The sequence below is a fragment of the Ambystoma mexicanum genome, chromosome 11 (assembly GCF_040938575.1).
Source record: "Ambystoma mexicanum isolate Mex_15411 chromosome 11, UKY_AmexF1_1, whole genome shotgun sequence".
Classification (NCBI taxonomy): Eukaryota; Metazoa; Chordata; class Amphibia; order Caudata; family Ambystomatidae; genus Ambystoma; species Ambystoma mexicanum.
In genome coordinates, this window is record NC_090934.1 from 1,076,581,526 (window position 1) to 1,076,607,145 (window position 25,620).

General features: G+C 46.5%; 1 protein-coding gene across 1 annotated transcript in view; it reads right to left on the reverse strand.

The window, feature by feature from the left end:
* The window catches only part of ARID3B (AT-rich interaction domain 3B), a 454,686-nt gene that overhangs the window by 265,887 nt on the left and 163,179 nt on the right, over positions 1 to 25,620 (reverse strand). Inside the window, exon 3 of the mRNA XM_069624337.1 lies at positions 9,136 to 9,204. Coding sequence (XP_069480438.1) covers positions 9,136 to 9,204 — 69 coding nt within the window. The remainder of the gene's footprint in view (positions 1 to 9,135; positions 9,205 to 25,620) is intronic.

Sequence of the window (25,620 nt, forward strand, 5' to 3'; positions counted from 1 at the left end):
TAACCACTAAACTCTTCATAGATGGACTAGGAGCTGGGCAGGGTCCAAAGAAATCTGGCTAGAAATATTAATGCCATAAAGAATGGGCGTCCAGAGACCCCGCCAGCAAAATCTCTCACCATTCAATCTCAACCAAATATTTGACATCAACCATCTCCCATAAACACAACCGGAATCTTGCATTTCTCCTCATCTGTAACCTAACACACGCTCTCTTTCAGATACGCAAGAGCACCTGAAGACCAGAGGTGTGTAGTATAAATCTCAATAACTGGTTCTCATCTAAGCATTTTCCAAAGGAAAGCTACCAGGTGCTATGTCACTCTGCTAGCAATTTAATGCTGCAGGTAATGCACCACTGATATTGGTGTTTTTTTTGTTTTTTTTTTAAAACCTTTTGTCATCATCAGGTCCACGCCCACACTCCCCATTATTACCCTTCAAATGAACCCAGACAACCATACTGAGGGTTGTACATTGGAATGTTGATGATCGCATTACATTGCCAGCACAAACAGCGAGAGCATCTGCCCCTGGTGCCGAGGCCAATCCACTTGCTCCAAACTTACAGAACACAAGAATAGAACCATGGGGCAAAAGAAATTGCAGCAATATTGGAAGAGTGGGAGAAAAAAAAAACAAGGAGTGCTCAGAAGGCGTATTATGCGTAACAGAGGTCCGAGGCTCGTGCTGCAGATCCTAGCCAAGTGTGGTCCCTAAACCCAATTATTATATTTATAAGACGTTTTCCACTAGTTTTACAACATTGTCACTCTAGAACACAATGGCGTTGAGGATACCAACTAGGAACGCTATTCACAATGTTTATATTTCATCCTTCATGTTTAAAACAAACCTTACTTTTACTGAAGTCTAGTGCAATAGCATATTCAACTAAATGCAACAACATGGGAAGAGAACAAATTACTTACCACCGGTAATGTGCTTTTGAATGTTCGTTCTATTCCTCATCTTTGAAATATTCGCAAGTCTGTTTGGAACTACAGAAACATTTACCCGTAGTATCAGGTGCCGCGTGTCATCTAGTCGTGGCTCTCAGACCACCTTCCTCCTATTCTTGGCTGTGATATCAACGCTGGTAAAAGAAGCTCACGCAGCACCCGATGCCTCAGTTCGAGTTCCCTCACCCAAATGTTCAGCCGTGTTAGGGGGGGGGGTTTGACCCAGGTGTTGGAAGGCAGGTGTACAACTATGAAAATTCTGACTAAGCTAGAGGGGTAGGATGGGAGGAAGATGAGGAATATGTGGGGGTACCATCCAGTCGAAAGAACATTACCACTGGTAAATTTGTACTTCGAACTGATTGTGTCCTCCCACATATCTCTCATCTTTGAAAGTATGTGGAAGGAGGTGGAAACAATGTATTGCTGTTTAATACTGTGAAGTAGTCTTGCCAAATCTTGCCTCCTGACCAGACATTGCATCCAAGCAGTAGTACTTGCTGAACGTGTGCAAAGAAGACCAAGTTGGTGCACTGCACATGACCTGTATGGGCACCCCTCTCTCAAGAGCCGAATAAGTGGCCACTCCTTGGCTAGAATGCGGTCTTAAACCTTCAGGCAGATCTTTGCAGCTAAGGAATAGCATTCTGAAATGCATACAAATATCTAGCGAGAGATGGTTTGCTTGGCGACAGCTTGTCCCTATTTGTGACCTGAATAGACCACGAAGAGTTGGTCATGTTGCCTGATTTTGGGAATTCTTAATATTGAAGCTTTGGGTGTAAGCGATGTAACCTCTCCTCCTCTGAGGGATGACGAGGCAGGTAAAAAGCAGGCAACACCATTTTGAGTCAAAAGGAACTCAAAAGATTTTCGTTAAGCAAGGACGATGTACCTTCAAAACCACCTGATCCTTAAAAATGTTAAAGGGTGGTTTAGAAGAAAGAGCCTGCAGCTCACCAACCCCCCCTCCTCCTACCTCTCCCCCTCTAGTCCATCTACCACTCTGCTATTTGCTCCCTCAGCCTTCTCTCACCTCACGACGACGACGACTCCTCCACACCCCACACCCCCTCTCTCACCATGGTCCCCCTCCATAAGCGCCTAACCTCACCAATAATGTAAATTGTTCCTTGTACTGTTTTCTGGTTTGATTCAATGGCATGTATTGCTTGTTCCTCATGTAAAGCACTTTGGATTAAAGCGCCATATAAATCTAAATAAATACAAAAAGAACAATCTTAAGAGTTAACATTGAGTGAAAAAGAATACAAGGCTTCAAAAGTTGCTCCCATTAGAGACCTCAACACCAGGTTGAAAGTCCAAACTGGTAAGATAAAAGGCCCCGGGGGAAAGATATTTGTTAACCCCCTTGAACTACTACAGAGACTTTGAAAAAGGAACCCTGACCTGGGAAACACTTAAAAATAGAAAGCGCTGCAAAACTTAAGCCCCAGATGGGCCAGATATAGTAAAAATAGTGCGAGCCTAATCTGGATGACCCAGGGTTCTATACGAAGCTGGCAGACATAATTATGGCGTACCCATCAGTCCCGGTGGATGCAGGGGGTTGATCTGAACAACATTCTGGACTTTAACTGGGACTGTACCGGGTAAGCAACCAGACCTGTGTGGAAGACGGCTGGGTGCATCCTTAGTTTGTTGAGTAGGCTTCAGTTGTGCGACATATTGCATACATTACATCGAGGGGTAAAAGGTTTCACTTATTATACCACTGTCCATTATAAGTCTACCAAAATATATGTATTCTTCATTTCGGATTACTTGATGGGCAGACATTACCATACTTAACCCGCACCTACTCCGGTCATTCCCCAATAGAAACTCTCCATGACCTAGGGGGATGCTCCCCAAAGTCAGGCCTCATAGGGGTTTAAGTCACTAGAGCTGCAAGATCTGGTCTTCCGCACAGAAATGGAAGACAGTCATTCGTCTGGAAATACGTACCAATATAATGTCTCCTTGTCACAAGTTACACTCTGGCAAGCATTCAAAGTCTTTACCGAGGTTTGGCATGTCGAGGGAATTTGAGGTGCTTAAAACTATACACAGGGACATAGCTATCATTGAAGACAAACTTAAGAATCTAGAGGGCGATTATGCGGCTGTGCTCGGCCACGCCAAATTGGTGGCCATCAAGACCCAACCGGAGGAATTCAGGTGACTTGCGGATCGGGACGTTAAGTATTTTGCGAGACTGGCTGCGGCCAGACAATATGGGGAGGGGGAGAGACCTGGGAGTGCATTGTCCACTTTGGTAAGGATGGAAGGGGGACTTAACTATATTGTAGGGGTATGAGATGAACACCAGAGAATGCAATACTCGGACAGGGTATTGAAGATGTGTGTGCAATTCTACAGAGCACTGCACCAAGCACAGCAAATGGATGAGCAGGGCCTGAGCGGCTGGTCAGATTCCATCCCTATGTCCATTCTCTCACCAAGCGCTAGAACCCAGCTGAACACCACATCCACGGCAGAGGAAATACTACACATCAAAAGGGGCTGCAGAGAAACAAAGAGACCAGCCCTGATGGGCTTAGTGAGTTCTACATGGAATACCCCCCCTTGCTTAAGGTATGGGAAGAATCTGTCAGAGGGCCACCTTCCAGAGTCACTTCAGGAAGCCGTCATAGTTGTGCTCCTCAAACCTGGTAAGCCTAGTAAGGAATGCGGCTCCTAAAGGCCCCGGTCGCTGATAAATACCGATATCAATGTGTATGGTAAGGTGATGGCCAATAGGCTGATGCCGTCTTTGATGCATCATAACCAGGCAGGCTTTATCCCAGGGAGGGTGACGTCTCTCAATTTAAGGCAGTTGTTTAATGTTCTTGCCCGCATATCACCTGAGACCAATGCAGTGGCGGATGCCCTTGATGCTCAAAAGTCATTTTCATGGTGTCTTGGTCGTTCCTGTTCACTGTTCTCTGAAAATGCAATCTGGGTGACACCCTTATAAGCTATATCAAGATTCTACATACAAACCCTATGGCCACAATCTGGACCAACACGACACAGTCGGCCCCATTCCAACTCGACAGAGCAACACGCCAGGGCTGCCCATTGTCACCTACTTTTTGCATTGGCAATAGGGCACATGGCAGACCTAATCCAATTCAGACAAGGGGGGGCATTTGCATAACAGACAACCAGGGCTTATAATGTACGCAGACGATTTGTTGTTCTCTATTAGGGGCCTGCAGCTCAAGCTGGACCTCAATTAAATTAATAATATCGCCTGCATGGGTAGATATTCTGGATTCACAGTAAACTCAGGGTAATCTGAGGTATTTCCTCTAACGGATGCCACGCCCTGGCTCCATGTGATTGCCCTGCTGAGGTGGACACCGGACAGGCTGAAGTAGCTGGGACTCATGTCGTCTAGGGCCAAGAGCACACTGCTCGCCAACAAGTACGCAAACCTTGCAGAGTATGTGCGTAGTAAGATGTCACAGTGGACAAGGGTGCCGATTTCATTGGCGGGCAGGATGGCACTGATCAAAATGATACTGGTGCGCAAATTGCTATACACATTTGTGAATGTGCCCCGGGTAAACTTTTCTTTGTGGGCCTACATAAGATGGCCTGCTTCTTGAGGCATGCTGGTACTGTGTGGAAAAAAAATGGGCGGCAATAGCACTTCCGTATGGGAGGGTTTAACGGCCCAAATATGTAAGTGTACTGGCTGGCAGAACAGGCGCAATTAGTCCACCTATTGGGACGGGGAAGCCCCGCTGCACGTTAAGTTGGAGGGGATGGCAGCTCTGACTAGGACACCGATACTCTAACACCTATGTGGGTGACTGCCCGTGTGACCCTGCACCATCGACACTGGTAGCCTGGAGAAAAATCTTTGCAAAAACCACTGTCAGCGCCATACTAATGCTGGCTGCCACTATGGAACTTCCCTTATCTACCGTCCACGTGGGATGCTGCGGTGAGGCAGTGCTGGAATACTGCTCTATAGGGAATCCATTTCCAGAAGGGAAGTTCTTGACACTAGGGAAGGGGAGACAGTGGTACGGGTGTCGAACGATGGGTGCAGACATATCCTGGCCACTCTGTACAGAGAAATATGAACTGGGACCGCCACCGAGATGGGACACCTACCGAGGGAAGTGGGCGACTGAACTACAAGATATCAGATGGGCAATGGGCTACTGTGTACACTCCCTAAATCAGTATCTAGGAGTTGGGAGGATGAACCTCATCCAGTACAAAATCTTACACGTGCTACACTATACACCATCTAAACCTAGAAGAACACTATACACCATCTAAACCTAGAAGAATCTACCCAGACCATACTGGCCAGTGCCCGCGCTATGGTGACGTGGGCGCTGGATATATGCATATGCTATGGAGTTGTCCAGGTCTGTTATTCTACTGGGCGCGGGTACACACTACATTGGCAGAGTTAATTGAGAGAGGCCTGGATAGGTCCCTGATGAGTGCGTTATTTGGACTATTGCAAGACATTCCGGAAAAGCAACAGATTCTTACTAAACATGGGGTGCATGGTGGCGAAAAGTTGCATCCTAGTGAGATAGAAAAATCATCCATCCACTCCCAAATTCAAGTGAATTGCTCACAGTGCTGAGATCAGTAAATTAATGTGAAGACACTTATTTTATCGATGCAGCTGCGAACGCCACGGCCCAGAGATATCTGAGGTGATTCGAGAACATTCCTGGCCAAAGAAAGAATATATACTGTACTGCGGAGATGGTAGAGAAAGCAGCAGAGACACGACATAAGACTGCATACATGTTGCCATATTGGTTGAGAGGCTAAATATACGCTGCTTATACTATAAGATGTGTGCCTGGCGAACCTAAAGATTAAAAAAAAAGAAAATGCTAAAACAGTACCAACACTTGTTATTGTTTGAGAGCAGGGATGTTGCGGGTGGGGGCACCATTCGAAGTTAGTAAACCAACTTCTATACTTTTTAGAGGGGAAGATGACAAATCAAAGGTAAGCATACAATGACACTTTGTAACTTCGTCATTCACAGAAATACAGTTACCACAATAACTTATTTAACAATTTAAGTTTACACTTGTTATACTTTCAAGACCGAATCCTAATCTTGTAACGTCCTTCCCTAGTGTAGAGCGTGAATTTTCTCAGAGGCTGAAGAGGGACCCTAGTGGTCTAAGTGCCAGCTGTTGTCAGGATAGGTTTCAGTTGCAGAAAAGTTAAAGTTTCAGAGGATATCGTCTTAAACAAGTATTAGCTTCAGAGTTAGTTAAAGTGTTCAGGGAATTCACAGAAGGATCCCTTATAGGTGTTCCAGCATTAGGCCTGGGAGAATGGTATGGGCAAACTCCCAACCACACAAGTCACCCGCTCATCCCCACAGGATGCACACAAGACTAAAGTATTACCCAATCACACACAGTACCTTAGAAGAAAATAAGAGTTTCTGGGTGGATGCCTTCAGGATGCAGAGGCAGAGGACCCGGTCCCTGGATTCTTGGTCTTAAGACGGGGAATTGCAGCAGCAGTCGTCAAAGCAGCTTCCAGCAAAGGTTTTTTCAGATTCTCGCTGCTCTGGTTTTTTGCGCCTTTTTAAAGGAGCCAGATAAACTAATATCGCCGGTCGGATTGTCTTAACTCTCTGTCCTGCACTCTGGTGAAGGGATTCAAATCGTGTCTCTGGAGACCCAGAAGTCCAATGTTTAGGATGGATTCTGACTTCAAAGACCATGCACCGCACTCAGGCTCATGGTCCCAGGGTACTGGCGGTCTGCAGCCCAGCAAGGTCGTTCCACCTTGTGGGATGGCTCAACATGCAGGTCTTCCTGAGACTAGTGGATCTCACCAGCCTTTGAGCGGGAATCGTATGCATAACCCCCCTCCCCAGTTTGATCGGAGGGGCGGGTTGCATCATGCTCCCGTTACACAGCAGTATCTCCGGTCGCTGGAAATCTCTAGACGTCTGGGACTTGGTTTGTTTCAGGCAAGGTGAAAGTCAAAGGGCTGCAGAGTTTTGGACTCACTCGCTTCCTGCCTTCTCAGACACTTTGGCGCCTGGGCAGGGAATACAAAGGATTCTTGCCAAAGAGAAAAATTTCCACTGAGGTCATTCCAACCTAGAATGGCAGGGGAAGAATGGTGGCCCTTCTGTGCATTACGGTTGCTGATTTAACCGCCTCCGAGTTATAAGACTAAAATGTCACTAAGGTAAAACCACTGCCACCAGCCATTCATGTGAGCTTGCAATTGTAACAAAAAAACTACCAGGTAAGTAAGAAAGGACGATACATTGTGTTCCCCCCAGCACTCCACACAAGGTTGGGTGTGCTAGCTCACTATATACAATGTAAAGAGGATGGGACTCTCACTTTGCTTCTTGGGAACAATAGTTCACCCAAGAAATAAGACAATTAAAAGGAAGCCACTGCATGTAAAATGCTGTGTGCTGCCATAGTACATTACAGTCAGCACAAAGTTATAGGAAACTATAACTCCAATCATACACTATGGAGAGACATAAAAAGGACATTCATTTAACAAAAAAAAGAAAGTAAAGGATTAGATGAGAAGTGAAAGATTCCCACTCACCTAGGGACAAGGTAAAATAACAACCAAGTCTAAGTAAAAGGTTCTGGATTTGACAGGTCAGAAAGATGCATTATAAATGTGGAAATCCTCCCAACACCTATACAGGATGTCCATAAGGTCATCCTTTTCCAGGATTGCCACAGGTTATCCCCATCCCATATATTCTGTGACCATACCCATCACTAATCTTTAGGCGGGGTCTGCATGACGAAGAGTCGAGAGTGGCAAAATCTGTCTTGGATGAAGTGTTTAAGCCACTAGCATCCTTCAGTGTGTCCACAAGACTTTGCAACCTGGACTCCTCAGATTAACTCAACAGGTACATTGGAAGAGCCATACTCCAAGTTGAAATGTACATTCTCTTCCTCCCAAAAAATAAAATAAATACATTTTAAAAAAAAACAACCCCATGGTCTTAGAGGTCAGCCTTACGTAAAGGCTTAGAAGACTGAAAAATCGATAGAGCGCTTCAAGGAGGTTGATGGCTTCGACAGCAACACTGCCTTCGATGGGCCTGCTCCTTTACAGGAGTCGACAGTGAAGACTTGGGCTTCAATTTGTGGAGAGACGAAGATTCCTACGGATGTCGAAGAGACTTACTGCCCAGCTCTTCGGCACTCAAGTAGTGGTCTCAGAAGACACCCCGCCTGTCTTATCAGATACGGTCGGGTATGAAGACTTCTCAGGCTCTTTTGAAAGGGCGGTTGGAGCTGCCTTTTGAAAAACAACCAGCATCTGGAGACAAAATGTCATCCAGTCAGCAGGAGTCCATCAAAGACAGCCGCAAACCATGGCGTTGTTTGTCTTTTTGTGCGATGAGGATAAATGACGAGATCTGGATCTCAAACACAAGTGTTTGGAGCTCCCTCCCCGACCCCGCCCCTAACCAAGGAAAACCTTCCTGAATCATCCGACAACCCCTTTTTTGGAAGGCGTAGTAAAAGGGGAATTAGAAAGGGGCCTACCTGCCATGAGTTTCCCTTTCCTTTCCCCTCAAACACCAAAGGCAGATCCGATGTGGGTCTGTAATGGACATTTTAGCGTCACATCAGAGCACTGTTTGAAAACCTGTCTAGTGTAGACATTAATACACAATGAGAAATCGATGAGGCAGTGAACTGTACAAAGCATGATGAACATGTGGAAAAACAGAACTGAGGCAACTGCACCACACAAGCTTCTTATGCCAGCGTCACGGCCAAGGACGGAGGCAGTCGAGGGACGCACAGCACCAGATACTATGGAAAAAAGTTGCTGAAGCGGCAGGCAGATTTAAGAATATATCAGATGAGGAATACGTGGAAGGGCAATCCATTCAAAACACCCATGACAATAGCTCTCCAACACAAATCAATCTGCAGATGACACTGATGCATTAGATAGTTGATTCATTATTAAAGATACCCAAAGAAGACATTTAAAACAAGAATTCTGGACCCCACCGACGAGATGGTAGGCAAATGCCCAAATGAGTGCAGCAAATGGTAAGAGGTTGCAAAACATGACACGATTTCTATTGTGCATATGAGCAGGTAATAAGTTGGAAGATGCTCACTCATAATATGCTGCTTCAACTTTTTACCTTGGCAAAGTCACGGGAGGCTTCTCTTGCTCGAGCATCAGCATCGTCAATCCAGGGCAGGTTTTCATTCTAAAAATTAGAAAAAAAAGGTTGTGCATCATTAACAAAAACGTTTGAACGCCAAATTAAACCACCTATGTTTCGCTCCACCCGCACTGACTAAATTTGTCAATCAGTTTGCACTCCCCATGGCAGTCTATGCTGCACATGATCCAGGGTGATTTAAAAAAAAAAAATGGTCTTATGAGGATTTCTGGTAATCTACTCTGGGTGAAGGGTCCTGAGAGGAAACCATGTAAAGGAAACAGTTTACACTTGAGTCTCCGACTTAAAAAGGTAGTGGCTGAGCAGCCAGACTTGGTGCAAAGTAAGCCAAGCATGTTAAGTAACCGATTCACATAAGTACAACAATATACTATTTAAGAAAATAATTGGGTTAAGAACAACTGGTAAGTAAAATCACTATTAAACATTTGCCAGAATTGTACAGGCTAGCCATTTGCATTATATGGAGTTCAAAAAGGAGATATATGTATATATATATATATATATCTCATTCCTGCACTTGTAGCCATAAGGATGGACTAGTGCACTCCAAAATGAAGTCACAAAGAGTGAGACAAACGGTATTCAAATCAGCTAAGATCCAAACCAAAAAACGATCTGCAGCAGTGCGCCATAGAAGCCAATGGAGGAAAATTGCAAAAAGAAAGTTACTTTCATAACAAAGTTCCTTCTCAGCTATTATCACAGTCCCAACACAAGACTATTCACTTACTCAAATACAACAAAAGTAATCACACTATTTTTTTCCAATTGCACTTTTAGAAAAAGCAGCAAGAATTTGAAGAAATATCCGAGATTCCAGAGTTCGGGCAGGGCATAGAGTGGCATTTGTTGTAGTTTCACCATTAAAATCACAATGAAAACCTACTCAATCATACCATACAGGCCGGAAGGATTGCTGAGTGGCAACAAATTTTTCTTGAAAGCAGTGTAAACCAGATTCGAATCCCAGCCCCAGGCTTACAGACCGTCTCCAGTATCAAGCGTGTAATAAAATATTAATTAACAACAAAATGTAACAAAAATACAATCAAGAGCCAACGAGCAGGCCAAAAACCTCGGACTGGTTTCAGAAACAAAAAAAGTCAAGTAGACAGTTTGCTTTTCAAGATGTGACGATTCCAAGGGAATCGTCCCCTCTCCCCAAGGGGGGAGCCATCCCCTTTGGGACTGGGAGGTGAGCCTGCTATTCCGACGCCCCCAGGTAACAGGATAAGCAGAATCGCCCTGGAGGGGCGCTCCCCTTCGGAAACAGGAAACCTGAGAGGCGCACAACCCCTTCCACCGCCAGACATTAACTTCTTTTAAGTACGGGGGAGCTAAGGTGTATGCTAGCCATATAACCCAATTTGTAATGGATGTTTTGGCTTCCGACTATCCTCAGTGCTCCTGGAAAACAGCTGAGAAGGCAACAGACCAGCCCCCTGGAAGAGAGTCATGGAGAGAACCAATCAGGAAAGCAGCTTTGTGTTCAATTGAGCCAGAAGGCTCAGGCGGGGTGGGGGGGAAGAGGGGGTGTTGTCGGCCTGGGAGAGAGGACGCCATATGCTGCGTCCCAGATCGCAGTCTGAGCTGCTGGTGTGCAGCAAGGCACACCAAATGAGTAACTAGAATAATCTGGTGCAATGATGAACAGAGGAACCTCAACGCACCCAGGCAAAAGCCAGAGAAGTCGCAGTCCCAGCAAGAGGGGAGGAGAGAAAAAAAAAGTGTACCTGCAGCCGATGCAGAACCCAGTTGAATAGTTGCGTTGCACAGTGGACAGACTCCACGCCCCTCCAGAGAAGCCCCGCTCAGCAGAAGAGGGCAAGCAGGGGCTCCAGGAAACCTGTAGGTGGGTGGGTATTATTATTATTATTATTATTAAGAGATAAGGAAAAGAAAGCAGGACCCCACAGCAGGGAAAGAACAGGCAAACCAGAATTGGGAGAGAAAGGGTGCATGAACGAAACTGTCTCCAGAGCTCTGGTTCTCTCTAGGCTGGACAATTGCAACAGCCTCTTTCTAAATCATCCTGCTTCTACTCTCTGCCCTCTGCAACTCATCCAAAACCGGACTGTGAGACTTGTCCTTGGCCTCAAGCCCAGGGATCGTATCTCTCCAGGACTGAAATCTCTGCACTGGCTCCCTATGTCAGCAAGGATTAAGCTCAAAACCCTCTGCATTGTCCACAAGGCCTTCTGGGGCCGCAATACCTTCAACTCTCTTCCTAAATATCTAGCTCCTCAAGCTCTTCACTCATCCGCTTCCAACTCCCTCAGGGCCAGTCGCTTCTCCAACCAACAAGTTGGTGGTAAATCTCTCTTCGGCTGGGGCCACCCTCTGGAACAGCCTCCCTGCCCCCCTGAAACTTGAGAACCATCTCTGGTTCCGTAAGCTCCTCAAAACCTCTTTGCTTCGGCTTTTTCTCCTCCTCCTCCTCCTCTCCCCTACTGACTTCCTGGTTGAAACCTAACCTGCACTGTCTTCCTGGCTACTTGGTGACTGTTTCTGTATCCCTCAGTCCCACTTCCAGCTCTTGATACATGTCTGCACTCCCTCCCTCCCCCTCCCTCGCCCTCCCCCCCTCTCCCTCCCTCTCCCTCCCTAGCCCATGCACTTGCGCAATCTGAATGACACCTGGCCTAGTAGGATCATTTGTCTTCCCCGTTCCCCCTACCTTGCCTCGTCGCGCCTTGAAACACTTGTGTATAGGCGCGTTAGAAATGCCATATCATATCAAACCGACCAAGCATGAACACAGCACAGACTAAGCCCAGAGTGGGGAGGAAGAGCAACCACTGAGTTAGCAGAGCACCAAGAAATGCTAGAGCAGAGCAAGAAAAAGATAGACCCCCAGGGTAGGGAGAGAAAGGGGCCCCCAGAGTGGGGAGCGAGACAGACTGACCGAGTCAGCAAAGCACAGGGAACCCCCAACTGGGGTGGGAAAGAGAGACCAACAAATGGGAAGACACTAGAGAAACTCCAGAATGAGGGGGAGACAGAAACAAGCCAGAGTGTGGAAAGAAAGGAACCCTAGAAAGGAAACAGGAAGGAGAGCCCCAGAATGTGAGGAGCAGCACAGGCGAAGAACCAGAAGGAGAGCCCCAGAGTGGGGAGTAATAGATAAAATCCAGAGAGGAAACACAAAAGGTGTCCGTCTCCCAGAGCAGAAAAAGTCAGAGCTATGTTTGAGAGATCTGGCTGGAGCTGGGACGGCATTCCATCACTCGACGAACTAAAACTGGAACTGTGGACATAGGCAAGGGCTGATGGTAAAGATTCAAAAGTGCGAGTGACAGAAGCCAACAGGCATCCATTTCCTTGGGCAATTAAAGAAACTTGTTTTAATTGTTTTGTATTTTCTATTTTTAGATGGGGACAGAAACTAGGATTTCCGGACAGGGGACTATATTTATTACAACCAGACATCCTGAAGAACACCATTTTTAATGTCGGGTTTCTGTTAAGCGTAGGGTTTAAAATCACAGGTTTAGAATCACATGTTTAGGGAAAGAATAGGCATTTTGAAAACAGTTGGAAACCCTACATCCTTGTCGATCTCCTGCTTCTGACCTACCGCTATGTCCACTAATACAAAATTCTCTGCCCAGAACTGAAATATGCACCAAGACAGCCAAAGCCAAAAATCAAGCAAATTTACTTAAATCAAGGAAAGGTTCATTGACTGGTCAGGTTCCTGTTGGGTAGCAACCACTGATGAAGTAGGCAAATAAGTCTTTGATGACATCTTACTATTTTCAAGAAGATGAATTGAAACTCAGCATGTTAGGATTCAATTAACTGTTGGTCACTAACTGTGATGTTTGAAGGTGGTTGTACTCCTTTCTAAAAGTATATTGATAAGGATTTCAGTATATATTTTTTTGAATATGGATTACAAGCAAACCATTTTACACCACAACAAACATTAAAACGGTCACATTGAAAGAAATAAAATAGTTTACTCGTGTGGCACTACATCTAGAGCTATTTGGGGCTCTCAGTATAGGACAGGGAAAGTCGTCTGAAGTGTAGTGAAAAATCTTCAACGTGACCAATTGCCATCTAGATGTGTGAAAGCCTTCTTAAATAAAATGGTGCTGGTACATCACTTTCTCAAAGGGAAGGCTGTCAATAGGTCCCTCACCCACCCTTGCGGAGTGTGACTTGCGTGAAGCGCAGTCTTTGCAGTCCTGGCTAAGCCTGGACTGAGCCTGCAGAGCCTGTGCAGTGTTCACCAACCGCTTGAAACAATGGAGGAGCAGGAGGCTGACGCGCTATTGGAATTGGAAGAATGTAATAAAGTACCGCTGACCGAACCTGCTGAATCTGCTGGACTAATAAAGAGCAACCCGGAAAGAAATCAGACTGTCGACAGGGAAACATTGCATCAACTTCAAGGAGGGCGTGACCTTGCTGATATGTTGAGTGAAGTGCTACCTTACAATAGCAATTCAATGGCTCGCCCTGTTTGCCCCTTTATCATTGAGGTTAAAATAGCCAACAGTACGGTGTCTTATATGGACCAACTATCTGCCAATCATCCCCCACTAAAGCCTGCCATTGATTTTGATATTGACATTGAGCACTGCTCTGACCCCGAACTTAACAGGTGGAGCAGGGTTGTGCCGTTGGTCGGGGCAGGGCCAAGGGTCCAGCCGAGCAGGAGGCAGTGGGCCCATCAGTGAACCCGCTGATGGAAGTCGAAGTTGGAAGAGGAGAGGAGAGGGGGAGGCAAGTTCCTCTGCTGCAAAAGGTGTGCGTAGGTCCATGCCTACACTAGTGGAAAACAGCGCACCGAAATCACGTGGAGTAGGGAAATGGAAGCCTGCGCCAGGGGGTGAGGGGTTCTAATGCATCAGTCAAGAAAAAGGCATGCAGCACGCTGGAACAAGGGGGAAAAAAACAACTTGGAGCTCGTTTTACGAAAGGGACAACCTTTGGGATCTGTGGTGAATTGCGCAGGACAGTGGCTGGAAATGCCGGGAGAGCACCAATCCCCAAAGAGACAATTCTCCATAACGAGAGGCGCACATCAAGTGTTCCCAATGACTTATCCAATGGAGCCGTCCAAGAACTTTGCAGGGTTGCTATTACACCACCCGAAATTCAATCCAACAGGCACGTGAACATCACTGAACCTCCCCGGGGAAGGAATTGGATCGTGCCATTAGTACACCGGGGAATGGAGGTAAGCTAAAGAAATCAGCAGCTAACGTTAATCTCCGGGGAAAGGAAGAAATACAAGAATCAATAACATGAACAGGATTGAAAAAGAACAAAATATGTGGAAGCCGTCAGCATTGATTGCCATGGGAGATATGGGAAGTCGCTGATTTTTCTTCAATGTGATTGGGGCGATTGGCAGTAGTGACCGTATGACACTGATAAAACCAAAAGGGGACAAACCATTTAAGGCGAAATCTCAGACCAGGTATTACTAGAGAACGCCAGGTTGACCGAAAAGGAGTTTAACTTGACTAACAGAGCTATACCTTCTGAGGAAAATGAAATGAAACAGGTCGATTTAGATCGACTAGGAACTGGTAAATACTGGATTGAGACACAAATAAGAGGAGAACATGACAATACTAATGGTCGAGGACTATCAGGACCTGGGGGGAGATGGTGGGTGGACAAACTTGTCTTTACAACAGTGTCATCCCAAACTGATGAAGATGGCCTTAACGAGTGAACTGAGACTTGCAGTGAAATCCCGAGATCTCAGGATTTTAATAATTTCAACCCTGGCGGCTACAATGGTGGCTTTCATGAAGTTATATGAGAGCATGGGGAGACATTGAAAGATCACACCACTATGCTAGCCATGCTTCATTCCAAAATAGTTTTCGTTGAAGGTTTCATCACGGGCATACAAAATGACACGAATAACAGCTCTGCAAGCATTTCTAATTTACTTCACAGCATCTTGGAACCGATAATAGAGGACGAAATGACTAGGCGATCGTCACAAATATCAGGTCATTACATTCCTCAGTCATGGGAGCCCCACACATCAGTGGAGAACAGGGAGCTGCTCTCCCGGAAGTGATGGTGGTGGAAGAGTTAAAAGAACCAATGTCAAGTATAAGAGCACTGTCGACCAATAAGCAGCGACCCAGACAAACCAGTGAGATGCCACAAAGAGAAACCTTATGAAACAGACAATTCAAGGTACTGTACAATCAAACCCCTTGCAAACCAGGAGGGGGGGGGGGGGGTCGAGGGGGGAAGGGAGGCTGACATTTTGTTTGACAGTTCACAGCCCTTGAACACCAGGTTCCCGAAAATGCAGTAAGTTACAGAACATAAAGTCAAGGTGACATCAACCACTATTCAAGAGGAACAGACTCAAAAAGAAGTGCATAAGGGAGAACTGGAGAAACTGCATCAGAAAATGTGCAAAATCTTTTCAGCACAAAAGACTGAGAAAAGTAAAAGTGGAAAGGAGTAACGAGGTAGAACGGACAACCTACCCAAGCCTAAACTGCCCGCCAAGAAAGATTGCCCCTAAGAATTCTAAAAATCAAAACTACTGCCCCAAGCAAAAATCAAATGAAAGTAGGACATTTATCAGAAATCTAACACTGCCACAAACTAACTCCTCTGAAAAAGCCTGAGACACAAACAAAACTAAGAGGAGACAAACCGAAAAAAACTGAAAGGGTTGGTTAAACATCAGGAATCAGTGAAATTGGAACAAGCAGAAGAGGAGATGGGCTCAATAGACTTCATTGACTTATCTACATACACCATAACGGAAGAGGAGTTAACAGATTGGTGTAACCAGACTGGACGATGATGCAATCAGTGAAATTGATACAACAGCAAGTGATAAAACTTGGATTGAGGAATAGCATCAAGGGCATCAGAACAGAAACTGGCCTGGTCCGACGACAGGAGTGAACAACTACAGATGCCTCGTGGCGAAAACAAAGTCTGGAGAAAAAAGCTGCCAGAAGGCTTGCGCGAGCACTATGGCAAGAAGACCTTCATGAGGAGACATGGGAAGATGGGGGATGATAGCCTGGCAGCAACAGTCCTTGTGATAATAAGAACAGAATTGAAAAATAGTCAGTGAGCAGGGACACCGCAAGGACTCAGACCAAGGTAAGAGGTCTGATAAAAACATCTGGGTGGCCCTTAATAGTGAGAAAGAAAAGGGCAAGGCATGTGCGAGAGTGAACTTTACGGTCGGTGGTCCTGGGCCAATTAGTCCCCCGCAGAGAGACGAACACCTAAACATAAGGAGTCAGAGATTTTATCCCCGATGTGATGGTACAACTTTAGAAAAAATCTTATAACTCAACGATGGATTAATCCTGAATAAGACCAACGTGGTGCGGCTGCTACATCACATTCCAAACGGGAGACTGGTCACTTTGGATCTGACCATTATTGAATTTCCAGAGGAAGATCGATAAGGTGATTTATAAGGGCTGATGCAGTGTTTACAAACAGCTCTTACTGGAGGAAGCACATAATTTGAGGCCAGTGGGATTTGACCTATCCGAACAAGATCCAATACCCTTGGGACAGGACAACACACGAAGATCGCATCGAGAGAACTCGAGGAACTCGCAACTTGGTAGTGCCCATGTTGAATTGAATCGCCAAATGGAAAGAGGGAAGCAACTAATCCAAATAAGTGAGTCGATGAAGAGGACCCCATCGGAAGGACAGACCCAAAACTTGAAAACTGAAAGGAATGGAGAAAATTGTAAATGGCTAGCCAGCTTATTGTCGGCGAAAATCAAAAATCAATAATGCCAAGGCACCAACAAGGGAAGGGATTTTAGACTGGCCAGCTGGAACACCAGGGATTTTATTCATCTGTTTGCAAACGGAGAACTGCAAATGGATGCCTTTGATGTCCTTTGTTTTCAGGAAATCTGGCTAAGAGAAAGCCCTTTCCTAGATGATATGTCATTTTGAATCCAGCCATCAAGGGGCCAAAAGGAAGACCAATGGTGGGTCTCTTGACAGCCTTTAAAAATGTATTTAATTCTGACACTGTTGACATGTCACAGCCATCTCCATTTATACAAATGTTATCTTTAGAACTGCCCAAGGAGGGGTTGGCTATCCAACGGGTACTAGTAATTATAAACCTATATTGGAACCGTGTAGTCCTAGAAAACAAGAACATGCCGGACCACATAGCTGAAATGGTGGATCAGTGAGAAAAATGGAAAGACCCCTGGTTCATCATATTGAGTGATCTAAATTGCTTATGTATTGATGTAAATCAAGGAATTTAAGGACTTGCTTACACTGTCCATCACAGAGACAAGAGGCCTACTTTGAAGAAATACCATGCTCTCCAGAGATATATTCATCCTAAACGGAATCATGCCAGGTGATAATCCGGTTAAGATGACAAGAAAGGGAGGCAAGGGTGGTCAGATTTGAGACTACATATGCGTTTCCATCAACATGAGCAAGGTAGTGCTAAAGATGGAAGTAGAACATATGACTGCAAGAAACCACAACCTAGTCTGACAGCTAACCGTCAAAAAAAAGGTGAGATTTATAGACAAAGGTCGGGTGTCACACTAGGAAGAAACAGACTCTGGATCAGACCAGAGAAATTGCTGGTCTTAAAGACAACCTAATAATACTAATATGGGATCTGAAAGAGCTAAAGGGTTGTCCAGTAATCAAATACGGTACCCTATTCCAAGATTTCGAAAGCAAATAAAATCATAATGTCATATTGCCATGTGTAGGACAGATGGCCAAGAAAAAAGATAATCCTCAAAAGGAAGATCTGTTTGCTCAAGAAATCGGCTATGCTATAAGACAAGTGTCTGTACGGATCCACAAATTGAAACTGCAATATGGTAACTGGATCAGAATCCGAAGAGGCGCATGCTTCAGCAGGATGCGGAAGAAATGTTGTGCAGGATCAGGACTAAAACGACGACCGAGATATGGGCTATAATAAACAAGATGGACTCCCCGCAAACTGCCTTACTTACAAACCCAATCTCAGCAAATATCTGGACCAAATTCTATGCTAAGTTCTAGGATAGAGAGGAGAGGGCAAAAAGGACAGTGGGTAAATTGTCCCTAGGAGAGTATCCGTCCATCGACTTGACATCAATTAAGGAGACCATCGTCATAGCAAGTAACTCTAAAGCCCTGGGCCCGGACGGGATGATCAACGAGATGCTGAAACAAGAACCGAAGCAGTGGGTAAGATCTCTCCATACCCTCTTCAAGTACATCATAAAAACACAAAAGTCTGAGTCAAAGAAAGTAGCAATAATTGTGCCAATCTATGAAAAGGGATCAAGGACAGACCCAGTGAACTATCGACAGATAGCCTTGTTAGATGTGGCTGGCAAGGTGTTTGCCTACATACAATTGAAAGCCTTGTCTAACTGGAGTGTGGCGACCGGACAGACATATGGCAGACAGGATTTGTTAAGGGTGCGGGGACTCGTTAAACATCTTTATTATAATAAACACCCTTAAGGCCAGGACCGAGCAGAATAAGGGCCAGAAAATGTTCATGGCATTTATAGATCTTTCCCAGGCATTTGATACCATCATATGACCAAAATTGTGGAGGAAAATGGTGGAGTGGAAATGTCCTGGTGCAATTCTGGAAATCACCAAAGATCTATACTCCGGCACAACCATGAAAATAAAGTTAGACAAATCTGGCCTTTAAACAAGCCCTTTACTAACATAGGGCTAAAGCAAGGGTGTCCACTGGCATCAGATTTTTTTTAAAACTTTTCATCTTTGACCTGTACAAAAGCTTTTGAAACAACCAGATGCTTCCCACCAAAAAAATCACAGGAGTCTCGGTTGGCAGATGGTTATCCGCTGATATTGTGTTCGTAGACCAGACAACAATAGGACTGCAACTGCAATTGGAGGCACTGCAAATATATTTGCAGACTAATGACCTACAAATAAATCAAAATAAATCTAGGATTATGTCGTGTGGAGTGACCTTTGGGGGCCGTAACAAAAAACAATATGACAATGCATTACTTACCGTAAAAGCATTTCTGATGGTTGTATCTGCTTAGATTCACATGCTGTGCATAGTCCAACATCCAGTGTTCACCGCGGAGTATTGCATTTTGTTTTTCGTAGTCGAAACGGGGACGTCGACAAGGCGTGTCTGTAACACTATCCCTATAGTGACGTGCAGTGTACCCACAATCCCTCACGCATTGAGGTCCCTCTGTATTTCTTCTGCCCTGAGGGAGCCTTCTATACGTGAGTGTGTACAGAAAAGAGAGAGAGAGATGTAGAAAGATGTCTATGTTCCTTCCATCCGAGCTGGGAGGAAGGGTGGGCGCATGTGAATCTAAGCAGATACAACCATCAGAAATGCTTTTACAGTAAGTAATGCATTGTCTTCTGATGTTTGTTAATCTGCTTAGAATCACATGCTGTGCATAGACTAGCGAGCAGTACCCGGAGTTGGAGGTGGATTGTGAGAAGGAACAGTAGAGAAAAGAGGTCTTAATACTGCTTGTCCCACCTGGGTATCAGATCTAGAGTGAGTATCTAGACAGTAGTGTTTTGTAAAGGTGTGTACAGAACTCCAGGGTGCCGCTTTGCAAATGGACTCAAGGGGAACGTTTGCAATGAATGCTATGGATGCCCCAGTGCCTCGAGTAGAGTGTGCTCTTGGCTTGAAGGGTAGTTCTCTCTTAGCAAGAGAGAAACAGAGTGATGCATGGAACAATCCATCTAGATATAGTGGACTTTGAGACTGCATCTCCTTCTCTTCCTGCTGCCACCGAGACAAAGAACTGATTAGTCTCTCAGTGGCCTAGTTCTTTCCATATAAAACATGACAGCTCTGCGCACATCGTGTATGCAGGCTCTTTTCTCCCAAATTGGAAGGGTTTTGAAAGTTCGTTGGTAGTTCTATTGACTGGTTGACATGGAATTTCGAAATTCATTTCGGTGCAAACCTTGGGTGTGTGCGAAGAACCACCTTATCTTTGTGAACTGTTACGAAGGGGTCTAGAATAGAAAGAGCCTGTAGTTCACTTACTCTCCTAATGGAGGTGATAGCTATTAGGAAAGCAGTCTTAAGAGTGAGGTCCTTAAGAGTTGCCTTGTGCATGGGTTCAAAGGGTGAGCCCATGAGCCTGCTAAGTACTACATTAAGTTCCCAGCCGGGAGCTGGGTTTGCTATCGGAGGGTGTATTCTCTTTACCCCCTCCATGAAGGCTTTGATAACTGGGACTTTCCATTATGACACCTTAAGATGAGAGGTGGTGTATGCCGAAAGTGCCGCTAGATGGACTTTAATAGAATTGAACACTAGACCTGAATCCAGTAAATGGGTCAGGTAAAGGACAATTTGTGTGGGAGAGCAGTGGACTGGGTTGATGCTCTTACCTCTACACCAGACAACAAATCTCTTCCACTTGCTAGAATAGCAGTGGCGAGTGTTGGGTTTTCTTGATTCTCTGAGAATGTCCATGCATCTCCGTGGGAGTTGTAAATGGCCAAATTTTATGACCTCAGGAGCCAGGCTGCTAAGTTCATGTTCTGTCGGCATGGGTGTAGTGTCTTGCCCTTGTCCTGTTACAGGAAGTTGTACGGGCAGGGCAGTTTCACTGGTGGGGATATCTCCATCAGGTGCGCAAACCATGGTTGGCGGGCCCTCATCGGGGCTATCAGTATCGTGGTGACTGGTTCCTGGTGCATCTTGTGCGCTATCTTGTGCAGCAGAGGAGTCGGGGGGGAGGGGAAAGCGTAAACAAATTTCCCTGACCATGCTATCCAGAGACCGTTCCCTTTGGAGCGGTTCTGTGGGTATCTGGAGGCGTAATCTAGGCATTGTGAGTTCTCCAAAGTTGCGAAGAGGTCTATTTCTGGGAAGCCCCATTGTGTGAAGACGTCGAAGACGATGTCTTTGTGTAATCGCCATTCGTACTCTGAGGGCAGGGGAAAGTCTCTGCCGAGTTCGTCTGCTAGCAGATTGAGTTCCCCTGGTACATGTTGTGACAATAGGAACATGCGTCTGAGAGCCCACTTCCAGATGTTTTGGGACAGCTTGGACAGTCCTGGAGAGTGAGTGCCCCCTTGCTTGTTGAGGTAGTACATGGCTGTGGTGCTGTCTGTGAGGACCATCACTGTCTTCCCTTGTAGGTGTGTCTGGAAGGCTTTTAGTGCCTTGACCACCGCAAGTAGCTCTAATAAGTTTATGTGCTTGGAAGCTACGCTCGGAGTCCAAACTCCGTGAGCAGTCTGATGGGATCGGTGAGCCCCCCCATCCTGTGAGTGATGCGTCTGTGGTTAGTGGCTTCCACTGCGGGGGTGTCGAAGTGTTTCACTATTACCAGGTTTTCCTTCGACCACCACCGTAGCGAGAGAACCAAGGCCTGCGAGACCACCACTAGATCGTCCCATTGTCCGCTGGCCTGACACCACTGGCTGTAGAGCCACTCTTGCATTGGGCGCAGGCGCACATGAGGTACCAAATAAATACATGACGCCATCATTCCTAGCAAGCGCATTGCTTTGCGTACCGTCACCTTTCGACCGGCCACATATTGAGGGATCTGAAACAGCATATTTTGGACCCTCTCATTGGAGGGGAAGACGAGGCTGTCCCTTGTTCGAATTAGAACCCCTAGGAATTGTTTGACTTGGCTAGGGTCTAAGCTGGACTTTTTCCTCGTTGATGGAGAAGCCCAGTTGGAACAAAAGGTCTACCGTCTTCTGCGTGTTTGAGAAACATGTCTCGTAGGACTCCCCGGTTATGAGCCAATCGTCGAGGTAAGGGTATACCGGTATGGACAACCTGCGCAGGTGGGCCGCTGCCACTGCCAGTACCTTCGTGAATACCCTTGATGCAGACGCTATGCCGAAGGGTAGCACTCTGAACTGGTAGTGTTTGCCCTCTATCATGAACCTGAGGTATTTTCTGTGCGCTGGCAACATCAAAATATGAAAGTATGCATCTTTCATGTCTAGTGTTGTCATGTAGTCCCCCTGACATAGCAGGGGAATTACCTCCTGTAATATTACCATTCGAAATTTCTGTGGTTTTACAAATTTGTTCGCTGGGCGCGGATCTAGTACAGGGCGCATGGTTAGGTCCTTTTTGGGTACAAGGAAGTACACTGAATAAATACCTTCCATTACCTGAGATAGGGGCACGACTTCTATTGCTCCTTTCTGTAGCAGCTGTTCTACTTCTTGCAGGAGGATGACGAGGTGTTCTGGAGACAGGCGTCGTCTCCTTGGAGGTCTGTAGGTGGGGGACCGATTGAACTCTATATAGTACCCGTGGGCTACGGTTGACAATACCCACAGGTCTGATGTTATTCCCTCCCATGCTGATAGGAACGATGTTATCCGGCCCCCAACCGGAGACGGAGGGGACCCGAACCTTCGGGTCATTTGGTGTTACTTGCCGGGGTGCCTCTGGGGCTGGAGCCCCGGCCTCTGCCCTTGCCGCGGTGTTGTCCTCTTTGGTTATACTTGTTACTGGTACCCTGATTAGAGGGCCAGTTGCCTGCAGTATAATGCTGCTGCTGCTGTTGGCCACGAAAAAAGGGCTTCTTTCCAAATCCTCGCCTGTTTGAAGGCTTTCAGATTTGGTCTAAGGTCTTTATGGTGTCGAATTCTTTCTTCGCATTTTCCAGTGCGTCGTCCACTGCCCTTCCAAAGAGATTTGACTCTTCTATTGGCTTATTAATGAGTGACGCCTGCGTTTCTGCCTTGAAACCGGAATTGCGAAGCCAGACTTGACACTTCAGCAGAATTCCCTGCACCAAAGAACGGCCAGCAGTTTCTGCCACATCAAGAGTGTTCTTAATGATGCTCTGGTTGACCAGAGCTCCTTCTGTAACTGTAGCCAATAAGCGTGTTCTTAGAGGTTCAGGGGCTTCTTCGATGTCCTGCTTAAGCTTTCCCCATTGAGCATCGGCATAGCTTGCCAACAATGTATCATTATTGGCAATCCTAATTGAAAACGCTGCTGAGGCGGAAATTCTTTTGCCCAAGGCATAAAGTTTTTCCCTTTCTTTGTCTGGGGGTGCCTCGCCGGTTGACAGTGGAACCCCAGCCCTCTTCCTTGTGTTAGTAACCACTAAGGAGTCCGGGACTGAGTGACCCCTGATATATAATGGGTCTGACTGAGAGGGTGAGAACAATTTCTCGATTCTTCCTCCCTCTTACCAGCGCGGGGGTGGACAGCGATGGGGTGAGACGTCTCTTAACCGAGGCGAGGATAGGAATAGTTTGACTAGTGGGAGGTTTTTCCTTAATAATCCTTTCGACGAAATCAGTATCTGGGGTGACCTCCCCAGTTTCAACTTCAAAATGCGCTGCTGCCTTCCTCAGTAGCGCATTGAAGGTGGGCTGATCGTCTACTGGAGATGGGTTCCTGACCGGTGTGGTCTGAGGAGAAGAAATGTCTAATGTCTGGGTCTGTAGACCCTGATGGTGACTGCCAGGGCTGTGAGCCACCTTCACCTGGGTCCTCCTCGTAGCCCTCTTCACCTTCATGAAAACCTTCTTCCTCTTGTTGGTCTTCATTATACACAAACTCATCCTCTTCCTGGAAGTGAGAATCCTCTTCAGTGAGGTCGTAAGAGTCCATGTCTTCCTGTAGGGGGTTAAAGTGCTTCGCGTATTTAGCCCTTGGCCCCTCCTGGGGTACCTCTCCCTTGGCCTCTTGGGTGTCCTATTTTCTGGGATGGCCATGAACCAGTCTAGCTTGTCCATACATGACTGGAACCTCTCTACAGTCCAGTAAGGTAGGCCAGAGCGGTCTGGGAGTGAAAAGGGAGGTTCTTCCCTTTGCAGTTGCTTAGTTCTGTCCCATAGCGTCAAAGATAGCGTCCCTTCGCCTTCTGAGAAACCTTCTCGCTGGCTGGGGTCTTCCGTCGACGGTGGGAGCTGTCCCAGCCTACCCTCCGGCGTCCTCTGTGTTTCTTTGGCCGTGAGTGGTTTTCGACGTGTTACCCGCCGTCCCGTCTCTGGCCGTCTTTAGAAGCTATACGCGCGAGGCTTTCGGAGATCAGCTTCTCCATCAAGGGATCGCTCGCCGTCGCGCTAGGCAGTGCCGAGTTTTAACTGGCGACTGAGGATTTGGGGTTAGCGCCCTCATTTACAGAAAGCCCAGTCGCGGAAGCGGTGACGGGGAGGGCTTGCGACCCCTACGGTCGGAAGACGCCGGTGGACCCGACGCCTCCGTTGACGCTATGGCTGCCTTCGTCTTCGACGAATGCGTGCCGTGGGGTATGTGCTTATGTGTTTTCCTGTGTTAGTCCTTGTCGCCGGGGTGTTCATCCCCATAAGCGGGGCGTGAGCTGGGCTTGTCGGGGCCGGATGACGTGGCGCGGGAATGCTCCTTCGAGAGGTCTACAACCTCTGTTGCGGAGGCTGTGTAATCACTTTCCTCGTCACATTCGGCGACGGCGGCAGCTGGCGAGGAGTCAGACCTAGACATCGCATAGGCTGCCCACCTTTTGACCCTGCGGTCTAGTAAGGTTTTTGGTTTAAGTAACTTACAGGCCACACAGCCGTCCTCTTTGTGATCGAGGGGCAAGCAACGGTTACACCGTTTGTGCTTGTCCTTCCAGGTAAATTTGCCCTTGCAGAGCGGGCAAAACCTAAAGGGCGTCCTCTCCATAGCTGAGGGCAGGAAATGTGATTACGACCTCGAAAGAGAGGCAGGGGAAAGAGAAAGGCATTCTTAGAGTGAAGCAAAGAAATGACCACACAACCCCACTCTCCCTACTGTGTTAGACCGGCGAGGCCAGGCCACGTGTTCGGCAGTGCCGAAGGATCTCCTCCGCTCGTCCCTCCGTCGAAGATCTTGCTCGGCGGAACACAGCTTCTACGTCGAGGGAGGGATCTATGTGTATGGTTATAAATAATAGTAAACGACCAAGGGTCGAGGAAATGATTTTGCAATGTCTCTCGAGGAGCTCTGCATAAACACGACCAATAACTGGGCGGAAAAAAACAATCCAAGGGACCTCGACGCGTGAGGGATTGTGGGTACACTGCACGTCACTATAGGGATAGTGTTACAGACACGCCTTGTCGACGTCCCCTTTTTGACTACGAAAAACAAAATGCAATACTCCGGTGACCACTGGATGTCGGACTATGCACAGCATGTGATTCTAAGCAGATTAACAAACATCAGAAATGAGGGATATCTGCGAGGTGAAAAAATGGTGGTTTCTTCCTTCACTTACTTACAAATGTGACTCAGTAAGAATAGAAGATCTGAGAAGGAAAGCTAAAAACCAGGCTGCCCAAGGATGCTTGTTGCTGAGAAGATTCTGTGGTTTTTCCCTTATTTCCCTGATCAACTTTTACCAGACGAAGCGGATTCCAATGCTAACATATGACGTTGAAACATCTCTCATTATCGGAAGAGTCTTGGCCAATATTAGAAGGCATCTTCTGGAAGAAAGTCTTGCGGCT